Genomic DNA, 12,328 nt, shown 5'->3' with positions numbered 1-12,328 from the left:
TTTAAAGTCATGTTCACCCGGAACATGTTTTTGTTTTACCTGAGATGACATTGTATGTTTTTCCTTGATTTGATTAATTTTTGCTTTCAACAAAATGTTTTTGCAGTTGCTCTTCTGGGCTACCGTAGATCTGACATCTCTGGGGGTATGTGAATGATTCTGAGACTCTGACGTGTTAATAAGTTCCCATAGACACAAATGCTGCATCAGCAGGATCCTACAGGCTATTCATTCTCAGCCTCTGCGCCTAATCCCTCATTATTGCAGTCTGCTCCAAACCACCAGTCATTCAAAATAAAGAACCACTAAGAAATGTTTTCTTCAGCATCCCAGCATAAGAAATATACATCATCTCTAGAAGCATGCATTAAACTGCATTTTTCTGCACAATGTGGCTACTTCTACGAGGAATAAAGAGGCACACAGACTGCTCCAAGGCAATGACGGGGAAGCCATGCTGCAGCTGTCCAACTGGCACTGCTCTTCATCCGCCAGCACACAAAAGGAGCCGCAAAGCGCTGAAAAACCATGTGTTCATGTGGACAATGTCATACTATTTAGTAGCAGCGGGAATTTGGAAAAGCAAACCAATGTTTAGGCGCTCCATAATGCCCTGTCGATTATCATTAAACAGAATAAAATTGTTTAAGTGCATCCAGTGACATACCAGAGCTTTACGCAGGCGGTTAGGGGAAGGTTGCTGGGACACGCGCAAGAGAACAGAAAGAGGAAATTGCAAATAAAAGAGTTGGAAAAATGTCAAAGAATAAACAGAACACAGCAGAGAGAGTGTGGAGAATAGGAGATAAAATGGTTTAAAGCTGAAAGAGAACAGTGGAGAGGAGAATTAGCCGGCTAAAGCTAAAATGACCGACAGCGTTTACTCACCACAAGGTCCACGGTGCTCCTCACAGCCTCCGACACGCTCTGTCTGACTTCCGCGGCGGTCCCGGGTTTGCTCAGCCTCTTTGTGAATTTTCGCACCTCAGACATGGTGCTCCTCGGTAGTAAATCCACTTCGTGTGTCCCGGTTTGAATGTGGGCATGCCGCAGTCTACCGGACGGAGAGGCGGCACTGCTGCGGGGCTGTGACGGACAGATGTGGGTTGAGCTGGAGGTGAAGCAGCCAGCGGTGAGCGTCGCGAGGCGGGGCTGCTGCTGCTGATGAGAGGAGAGCAGAGAGGGGCTGACAGCGCGAGACGTCTCACTCCTACCTACTTCCGTTTCAGGTCAATGAGCAGTCTAAATCAAAGATCGTCTATAAAGAGAAGACGGCGGAGTGGGCGTTAACCGGACAGCCTCAATTACAAGCTGTAGCTACTCATATTGACTTTTCCCTCCCTTTTCTGTAAGAAGAGCGTTTCTTTTATCACTAAGACAAGAAAATTAAAACACAAGTTGAATTTTCAGGCATAAATTAAGCGATAAAACTCGGCTACTCAAAGTTCATTATTTTACCTTAGGATTTTTACTCGATGTTATACACCAGGGAAAGCTAATCATAAAGAAATAAACCGTAGACAGTCTAATTCAGACAGAAAAAACATTCAAAAGAAAGAACAGGTCAAATGTGAAAGTCAATTTCCACCACTTAGAAAAAAAAATAGGTCATCGTTTTTAGATAAAAATCTTAAACTGAAATTATGAGACGGACAGGCATGATTATGAAATAGAAGTCATAGTCATGACAAAAAAATGTCAAAATTATGAAATAGTACAATTTTGACTTTAAAAAAAATATCTCATCCTAATTTCATTTTCTATATTATCTTATAATTATGATTTTCTAACTCAGAATAATGAGTTGCTCTCTTTATATAGACTTCAGTTTCACAATTAACTTCAAGTTAAACATTTTTACTCACTGTTTCATTACTTCAGCTCTTTGTTTCACAAATATGACATCCAGTTTAAAAAAATTTGATTACTTTTTCATTGTTTCATAATTATGGAAGAGGATTAGGGGCACACTTGTAAAAAAAAAAGAAAAAAAAGTCTGAATTCTGAGTTTAAAGTCAGAATTCTGACTTTTTTTCACTAGTAAAAAAAATGTACGTAATAATTGCATCTCAATTTGTATTTCAGTGGCCCTAATCCTCTTCCATACACAATCTTGACGTGTCATCTCATATATACTATATATAACTCAAACTAAAAAATCTGATTAATAATCTAACAATTCTGACAGAAAAACCCTTACAATTTCCACTTTTATCATGAATGACATCTTTTCTATCTTAGCAATCTCATATTGAGAATTATTTCACAGTTTTATTCTTTTTACTTAAATTTTACTTGATCTCAACTTTGAGATTTTAACCTCACAATTTGACCTGGATTTTGCCTTTTCCCCCTCATGATTCTGACTTATCATTTTCATCTCCTATTTTTGACATTTCATCTCATTATTGTGGTTAACTTCCTCTTTTTTCCATCGACACTTCGCTTTTCTTTAACTATTGGAAATGTGCCACCATTATGATTTAGCTTTAAATTTTCTTTTCTAAGTTTTAATCATGTTAGAATGAGATGTTACTAAAGTAAGAGAATGTACAAAAATACAGGCAAGGTTTCTAGGAATTAACGTTACCAAGATGATATTATGACAGAATGCTGTCAAAATTGACGCAATTCTGCCCTCTTGTGGACACAGCTATAAAGTGCAGGTAAAGGACTAATCGTTTTTCTCAACCATTTGGCATTTTACAAAGATCTACAATACAGCAGGTTTAATTTGTGGAGGAACTACTTTTCATTTTGGTAATATTCATAATATTCCCTTGTATCTGTAGCACGTCACATATGATGTATTGAATAGAAGAAGAGCAAGTTAGCAATCCCTGAAAAAACTCCATTAATATGACCTACAAATTCAGTTTGGTCACATGACTTCCATACAGTAAAGTATCTTATGAATTATGGCCTATTAACAGCATGGTCTACTAGCTAAAGCCTTGGCTTCACCAAAGATCTCTGTTGTGTATCTTTTAACCAGCTGTTAGATAAATTTTTTGCTTTTATGTTTTGGCATTTTTGGAGCTCATTACTAAAAGAGTGACTGTGAGAGACAATGTGCTGTTATCAGGTACATATAAACATTAAATGACATGCTATATGTTTTAAACAGTCTACATAACACTGTCCCTGTGTGTTTTTGAAGCTCATCACTCCAAGAGTGACTGTGATTAAGCTTCTCTGGTTATCAGAAAAACAGGATGCTGGGGCCAAAAGTGAAAGTTCATTCCCAGTGTATGACACAACAGAGTGCACCACCACTACACTTCTTTCTTTTTTAACCTTCTAAGACCCTGCATGCACATGTGTGGACATCACATTTTGGCTCTTCTACAACATAATAACAATTTCCGCTACTAGATTTTTTAAAATATTCGTCCAGAATGACCACTGAAGTTAATTTGCTTGAAATGCTGGGATAATTTGCTGTTTGGATATTTTGGGAGATGATAGTTTTTTCATAGAAATGTACGAAATATTCTTGTTTGGAGAGTTTCACTGGGAAATTAGCCTTTTTGGCACTTTTATGGGGATTTGGGAAATCAATTAATAAATTCAGAGAATTTGGATTGGCAATTTGGGGGGTAGGGGTTACCCTTTAAAATTTTCAGGGATTTTTGGGGGGAATTTTTCATTTTTTTTTCCTAAGAATTTACTTAGAGATTTTAGGGTAAATCATCTTTGGAATTTGCTTGAAAACTTTCAGGAATTTGAATGTTGGGGTTTTTTTGGAATGTGTAGGCTTTATGATACATTTTTGCTGAAAAAACTGAGGACTATGTAAAGAAATTATGGGGTACTCTTTGTGGTAATCTACAAAAATACATCTAAGAATTTAAAAAATGGGGTGTTTTTTACTTTAGGGAATTTGTTTGGGTTTTGGAAAGGAAGATTTACAAGAAATTCTTATTCAAAGACAAGGCTGTTTTTTGAAGTTATCAGGTCCTACTTATCTCAGATGAGTGGGGGAAACTAAAAATGCTTTCCAAACAAAATCATACGTCTCAGGAGGTTAATCCTACTTTAATATCAAATTGTAGACAGGATTTCTTTCCTAACTTACATTTACATGTAGATTTACATGTGAACTGACACCAGAAGTTAGGCTTAAGTTGGAATTTGCAAAATAATATCCCAACATTTTTATTCAGTGACAGGACTGCAGGACAAGATACTTGTTTTTAACCGTATAAATGTTGTAATTCTTTCTTTCTTAAACTGACATTGAGGGTAAGCAAACACAGATGTGTAGTCACATTTATACCCAGTGTAAAACTACGGTGTTAATAGTGAAATTAAACATTAAAAAGGCTTGAACTCTTCATAGGCTCAGGTAGAAACAAAGAATGCAGAAAATTATTTTTCCACAATTACAGACTGAGAAGAATGGACAGTTTTGGCAGATCTGATTTTTCTGAGGTTTATTAAACAGTTTTAAGTTAGATGTTCTAATAGAAGCTTTCAGTCATCACTACTAAACATACTGCTTTACTTACTAGTGCCACAGCTTCAGTGCCAAGCATCCTAAAGCCTGTATGTTGTTGAGATCTAGGAGTCATTATGAGAAAGGGATCGGTTGGTCGTTTTCTTAGAACCACAATGCATAAGATCATTTGTTACTGTAGTTAGTGAACTCCTTCAGAGCCCAGTTTTTCATTTCAATCTCCTGCCGTAATCTGCAGTACTCCTCGGCCAGAGTCTCAAATTCTTTGCCCAAGATCTTAAACGAACCCAGTTTCATCTCAACGGACTGCTTCTCCACCTGACAGGCCTTCAGCTCGGACTCCAGCGTCTGTCTGAAAATGAGCAGTGACAACGTAAAACATTTACAATTTTCTTTGTATCATAATTTTCTGCAGGCTTAAACAAAGTAATTAAAAACTGAATTCTTGTTTGGGTGGAGTGGTCTGAAATAAATCAGAGTGAAAAAGGAGAAACAAATCAGAGATGGACAAAAGCCTCTTACCTTATTTTTCTATGAGCAGATATCGAGTCCACTGTGTATGTGTCCAGTTGAATTTCCACCATCTCAGTCCTTCAAGGGAAGAAGAGAAAATCAGTCACCAAAATAAAATGCATTTAAAGCCTCAATTCCGAAAAAGTTGGGATGCTGTTTAAGCTGTAAACAAAAACAGAATGCAATGATTTACAAATCTGATTAACCCATATTCTATTCACATGAACAACATATGAGACGTTGAAACTGAGACATTTTACCATTTCATGAAAAATATTAACTCAATTTGAATTTGACGGCAGCAACACACCTCAAAAAGTAGGGACAGGGCCATGTATACTAGTAAGGAAAGGCCTCTTGCTGAACTTTCCACACCTGGACTCTTGTACTGTGAAGCCATGCTGTTGTAGGTGATGTGGTTTTACATTGTCTTGCTGAAATAGTCAAGTGAGCATATGTTGTTCTAAAACCTCAATCTACTTTTCAGCATTGATAGTTCCTTTCCAGATGTGTAAGCTGCCAATGCTAAAGGCACTAATGCAACCCCACACCATCAGAGATGCAGGCTTTTGAATGTGTGCTGATAATAAGCTAGATGGTTCCTCTCTTCTTTAGTTCCCAGGACACAGCGTCTGTGGTTTAGAAAAAAGTTCAAATGTTGATTCATCTGACCACAGACCAGGTCTCCATTTAACCTCAGTCTAGTTCAAATGAGCTTTGGCCCCAGAGTTCTGAGAGACTCTGCCTCTTCCCATCATGATACTGACCTGTTACCAGTCAGCCTATTCAGGTGTGTTCAAACTATGACCTGGGGTCTAAATGCGGCCCACGGCTCAATTTTGATTGGCCCGCAGCAAATCCTTGAAATAAATAAAAAATGACCCACATTTGAACATGACGCGTGTACTTGACTGTATTCTACTTCATAGTTTCAGCACAAGGCGATGCTGCGGTGCTAATTCTGTAAACAAACATTTTGACAAGAGGAACTTGTTGGTGTGTTTTTTGTGTGGCTTAATTGAGACAATATTCTACATGGTAAACATACTGGCAACCTAAACAATAACATTATCTTATTTTCTAACTCCCTGATAGGTTACAGCAGCAAATAGAAGAACCAATAATATTCCAGAGGCAGAGCCAACAGTAGTTAGGGCCAAGCAGGGCTCCCTGAAATCTCACTGGCCTCCCTGTTAACCTGAAAATGATTCTCTATTTGCCTTGTAAGCCGTATAATTGAGTGTTACGCGTTAGTTCAGGCAGGCCACGGAGTTGAGCACTGCCATAATCACCCAAGCCCTCATCGACTGATGACCAGCTGACTTGCTCTAAGCATGCTATTGGCTAACAGCTCTCATGCTGCCATATTTAAATTGCTCTTGCCTGGCCACGCTCTGTTGCTCCCTCTGCAAGCTGCTCTCACAATCCTCCTCCACCCCAGCTCCTCCTTTATTCTGCTTCTGACTTCATCAGTGTCATTCTGCTATCAATGAACTAGCCATTTAGGCATACTCCATCACTGAGCATACAGTATCTTAACCTACATTATACTGGTTTTACATTCTTATACATTTATGTACGTGGCCCTCGGTGAGAAAAGTTTGGACACCTCTGATCTAATTTGTTGCAAAATGCTCCATCACCTGTTTTTCATTAATACCCTGTACTTCTCCAGCCTTTTTTGACACACCCCTACTTTTTGAGATGTGTTGCTGCCATCAAATTCAAAATTAGCTAAAATTTTCAAAATTAATAAATTCAACATTTGATATGTTGTTTATATTCTATCGGAATACCACATGGTTTTTTAAATCAAATTTGCAAATTGTTGTTTTTATTTAAATTTGACAATAGTTGTGATGACTTTCATGTTTTAATCTTATGCTACTGAATAATCCTTACTTGATTTTCTGAAGGACTAATTCAAATTTTCCCTCAAAATAATCCAACTTCTTCTTGTCCAAATCTGTCTGAATTCTTAGCCTGTGGTCCAAGATGAGAGACTGAAGAAGCTGAATACTCTTGATCAGCTCCTGGACACAGAACAAAAACAAAGAAAATTACATGATATCAAAATACTGCATTGAAAAGACTTAACAGAATATATTTAAGTCTTCCATACACACAGTTATTAATAGGAGAATCTCTTCAACACTGAGGATATGTATAATCTTACAGAGAGGTAGAGCTGAGTCTGTCTTTGAAGAAGAATTGCGTTTTCTCTGCAGGTTTCTTTCACGCCCTCTGCTCTTTTCTTCTCTTTGTCCAGCTGAGCCGATAAATGGGAAAACTTAATGGTTTTCAGACCCTCACTTTCATTCTCTAGGTGACACAAAACAACATCAGGTCATCTCACAGAAAACTGGCGTGATAAAGGAGGAACGGTGAATGAGATTTGCTCCGGCAGGAATGGGCAGATCTCATTTTCCTACCCCACTCAGGTTGATAGTAGGTGAGGAGGCTCAAACACTTCTTCTTCAGATGTTTCTCCAGCTCTCCTGGAAGACCCTGTTACATTCTTTGCACATTCTGTTGAAGATAAATGCTGCTTTAAGGGCTGAATAAACTCAGTTCAACACCCTTTGCTGCAAAATCAACCACTCATCCGTTGATTCATGCACCAAAAGTACATTTTATAACTCACCTTCTCTGGTGGCATGAAGTCCATCACTTGCTGAGGGCTCAGACCCATATATAGATTTTTATTGTCAATTAAGAGTAACCCACACAATTTCTTTGACCACAATGTCATCATTCTAGTTAACATGAAAATCCAGAATAAAGCTTTCAAATAAACTATGCTATCAAGTCTTAATTATAAGTAGCCATTTTAAACTAAATGGAAACCTAATTTTCTTACCAAGAGTGATTTTAAGACTAAATATGTGTTAGGTTAAGGCAGCCAGAACTGTACCATGTTCTGGTCAGGAGGCACAGTAGCATGGTGCTTCCTGATGCAGTGCTCCTGGATCATCTCCTGCAGTCCTTTGTAGAGGCTCTCAGACCTCAGCCAGTGACGCCTTTGACTCTGCAACTTTTGCTCAGCCTGGAGAAAGCAGCAACAGTAGCTGAAAAATACGGAAAAACCACTAAACTCTGCATTAATCAAGCACAGACAACTTCAATCTCTGTTGCTGCAGTTCATTTTTATTAACACTAGAGGTCAGTAAGTCATTCAGAATTAAATGTACAACTGAAATGAACATATTCTTTGCACAGAGTGTGAAATCCAGCTGACGTTGCACATCTCTACTTAAAGAATGTTATGTCTTTCCAAATCAGTGGTTCTCTACCTTGGCATCGGGACCCCCTAGGGGGCCATGAGACACAGAGAGGGCTCTCCAGTTGACCTAAAAAAAAAAACTAAGAATATATATTTTATAATTACACTGTTGCCACTTTATACCAATTTTGTCAAATTTTTGACCCCTTTTCATCATTTTTTCCAACCAATTTTAACACATCTTTACATTTTAACACCTTTTTTGTCAGTTTTGAACTCTTTCCCCAGCTTTTTTCTGCCTGTTCTTGCCACTTCTGAACCAATTCTTGCCATTTAAGGTTAATGTTGCCCTTTTTTACCACTTTTTCTGCCATTTTTTTTCCCATTTTAACCACATTTCACCATTTGATATGCCCATTTTTGCTAGTTTAACCAAAGTCTGCCAATATATGACTATTTTTTCTTTATCACTTAACCCTGTTTGGCCAGTTAATATACATTTTTCATCTCATTTCACCAAATTTCCACACATTTTTGCCAATTTGAAGCCATTCCAGCCACTTTCTAACTCCTCTTTACCTCTGTTCATGCCCATTTATGACACTTTAACCCATTTTTGCCTTTGTTGCCATTTTTATCTAATTTTTGCCGCTACTAACCCATTTCTGCTAGTTTTAAAATCAAATTTTCCCACCTTTTCCACCATTTTTGCCATTATTAACCCATTGTAGCATTTTTTATAATAATAATGCATTTTATTTATAGGCACCGTTCAAAGCACTCAAGGTAACCTTACCAGAAAAGGTTAAAACAAGAGAAACCATTTCTTTTTTTCAACAAAGGGGATTTACATTTTTATGAAGGCTATTTACTACATGAATGATTAAAAAAGATATTTGTTTCTTTGATAAGAATGGCTTTTTAGGTTAAATATGAAATATGGATATTACAGCTTGACTTTACAATGGACCATGGTTTTGCTGACCTCCATGGGCCCCCAGTTTGGCTGAGCACCAGAAAGCTCTCCCATTTATCTCCCTTTATGGACAGCCTTGTCTGCACATGACTATTCCACATTGTGCATGGCTGTGTTCAACCAGGTACAGTGGGGGTCCCCGGTCTCTGGCACCTTTATTTTGGGGGTCGCGGGTTGAAAAGGTTGAGAACCACTGTTCTAAATAACAATAAACCTCAGTTACTTACATTTTACTGCATGTTCAGAGTGTTTAAACAGTTGAAAATAATCAAATACAAAGAAGGGGGGAACTTCATGCTAGATTTTTAGTGAGAAAAGGTGAAATTACGGTAATAACCACATGTTGGCTGTAAAGAACAACTTCTCAGCTTTCAGAAACTGTTTGAATTTTCCCAATAACACAAACAGTCATGTAATTATGGCAATACAATGTGTGCTTCAACAGCGGGGCAGCATGCTAGGTTTTAGGATGCACCAAATGTTTTCTACTGGTGAAAGGTCTGGACTGCAAGCAGACCAATTCAGCACCTGGACTCTTCAACTGTGAAGCCATGCTGTTGTGATGGATGTGGTATTGGTTTAGCATCATCTTCCTGAAATATGCAAGGCCTCCTTGACAGAGACATTGTCTGGATCCGAGTATATGCTGGCTTAAACCTCTATCTACTTTCAGCATTGATAGTGTCTTTACAGATGTGTAAGCTGTCCACGCCTTAGGCACTAATGCAGGCTTTTGAACTGTGCTAATAACAAGCTAGGTGGTCACTTTCCTATTTAGTCAGAAGGGCACAACATCCGTGGTTTCCAAAACGAATTTCAAATTTTGATTCACCTGACCACAGAACAGTTTTCCATTTAACCTCAGTCCATTTCAAATGAGATTTGATCCAGCGTTTCTGGATCACATTCACATATGGTTTCTTCTCTGCATGATGCTGAACCTGAATTTGTGGCAGGCACAGCAAAGTTCACTGATAGAGAATGATTTCTGGGATGTTCCTGAGCCTATGTTGTTATTTCCAGTACTGAGTCATGCCTGTTTTGCGTGCAGTGCAGTCTGATGGACAAAAGAGCACTAGCATAAAAAATTTGGCCGTTGGCCTTCAAATCTTGCACGCAGAGATTTCTCCAGATTCTCTGAATCTTTTGATATTATGTACTGTAGATGGTGAGACTATCAAGGTCTCTGCAATTTTACATCATAAAACATTTTTCTGAAATTGTTCCACAATTTTGAGAAGCAGTTTTTGCAGATTGGTAAACCTCTGCCCATCTTTACTTCTGAGAGACGCTGCCTCTCTAAAATACTCATTTTACACGTTATGTGACTGACCAGTTGCTAAGTAACCTACTTAGTAGCAAAATGCTCATCCAGCTGTTTTTCGTTAGTACCACTTACTTTTCCAGCCTTCTACTGCCCACTCCCTACTTTTTGAGATGTGTTGCTGCCATCAGATTCAAAATGAGCTGAAATTTTTCATGAATTACTAAAATGTCTCAGTTTTGACAGCTGATATGTTGTTTATGTTCTATTGTGAAAAAAATAAGATATATTTGGTTTTCACTGGCATTTTACACATTGCCCAAACTTTTTAAATTGTGGTTGTATTATTATAAACAGTGCAGTCTAGACCTGCTCTTCTTATACAGTGTAGCAAGTAAACATCTTGAATCAATGCTGCAAAAAAAAACAGACTGTTCTGACTGACTGAATGTGAAGCACACTGTGCTGCAATGTGTATGAAATGTGGTATATCAATGGAGTTTGGCTTAACTTATTAACCACAGCAGCAATTACCTGTAAGTCACCTGTTACCATGGTAACAAATTATACCCCTACAGCTTCCATTACCTTGTCCAGCTCTGTTTTCAGTGGGACAGTGAGTCCAGTCTGGTCCACATGCTGTGACAGAGTAGCCAGGAGTTTACAGAACTGAGGATTCTGGGTCAGATCCTCTTCTGTCATGTCGCACAGAGGGAAGGAAGCCAAAACTGGATGGGAGATCACAAGCAATGTTAAATTATTATCTATAGTCAAAGCAATATAGTCAGTGTTACCGTTAAACTAGTGACCATATTAACCGTTGCCATGGTTACATCAGATGTAAACGGTCTTGTTTGGATTTTCCACCAAAACATAATTAATGTGATTTTTTATGTTTTAATTAAAGGCCAAACAAAGTGGCGTAAGGTGGGACTCCTTAAGCCCTCAACATATGATACGACGACAGCCACTTAAGCGTTTGACAGAAAGTCACCAGTTAACACGGTTACTCTTAAAACCATAACACCAAAACTCATTCAGTATCCCAGTTGTCTTCAATGGGCGCAAATGCTGTTATAACCTTTATACATTTTCAGCCTTCATTTAAACTCCTGAAGTAGTGACATGTGAAATTTAACTGGCTAATTTCAACAACAAGAAGCAGAAAGTGCGTGTTAAAATCCTTACCCTGTTGGTGCAAACTGTCACCTTTCCTGAGTGACGATACATGTGAAGGCTCAAGACCAGCCGACATCTTCTGAGCTATGCTGTTCTCCTTGTTAGCCTAGAATCGTCTTAGTTTGGGGATTTCGATCCTTAACGATAGCAAGAAATCGATGTCAAAACAAACGGCGCACTTCCTGAATAAAGTTGCGCGCCTCTACAGAAAACCGTTCCATTGGCTAACTGGCGCATGTTGTCATCACGCAGAGGATGGAACGTGTGGCGTCACACATCAAAGCAACCTAGGTCTAGAACGTGTGGAATCTAGGCGTCATAATAGGCGTCATACATAAAAGGACACTTCGTCATAAATACCCGCGTAAGCGTTCTCACAGTGCTGTCCTGAAAGTCCCCACGAGTCACTAAACGACTTTGTCACCTAATTTGCACAATAGTCCGTATGCATTTAATCGTGATGGACGTTTTAGGAGAGAGGAAAAACTTCATGAGAGAGGCAAAAAGTGAGAAAAAAGACCCTTAAGATGTGTAGAACTACAAATGAACTTGCTTCTGTCAATTCTTGTTACCTCCGCCAAGGAGGTTATCTGATCGGGTGGGTTTGTTCGGTTGTTTGTTAGTTTGTTAGCAACATAACTTAAAAAGCTGTGGACGGGTTTTGATGAAATTTTCAGGAAATGTCAGAAATGGCATTAGGAAGAACTGATTAGA

General features: G+C 38.4%; 1 protein-coding gene and 1 pseudogene across 2 annotated transcripts in view; both read right to left on the bottom strand.

Moving 5' to 3' along the window:
* Nucleotides 1-1,170, bottom strand: part of dock11 (dedicator of cytokinesis 11) — a 147,471-nt gene extending 146,301 nt beyond the window's left edge. For both annotated transcript variants that reach the window (XM_041779093.1, XM_041779094.1), the window contains exon 1: nucleotides 889-1,170. In XM_041779093.1, the coding sequence (XP_041635027.1) occupies nucleotides 889-993 (105 nt within the window). In that variant the 5' untranslated portion in view covers nucleotides 994-1,170. The remainder of the gene's footprint in view (nucleotides 1-888) is intronic.
* A 3,251-nt stretch (nucleotides 1,171-4,421) lies between these two features.
* On the bottom strand, nucleotides 4,422-11,744 carry LOC121504841 (annotated as a pseudogene).
* Between the last annotated feature and the right edge of the window lie 584 nt (nucleotides 11,745-12,328).

This window comes from Cheilinus undulatus, linkage group 22 (assembly GCF_018320785.1).
Source record: "Cheilinus undulatus linkage group 22, ASM1832078v1, whole genome shotgun sequence".
Classification (NCBI taxonomy): Eukaryota; Metazoa; Chordata; class Actinopteri; order Labriformes; family Labridae; genus Cheilinus; species Cheilinus undulatus.
Note: the sequence above shows the minus strand (reverse complement) of the source record. Positions and strands in the feature narration are given on the sequence as shown.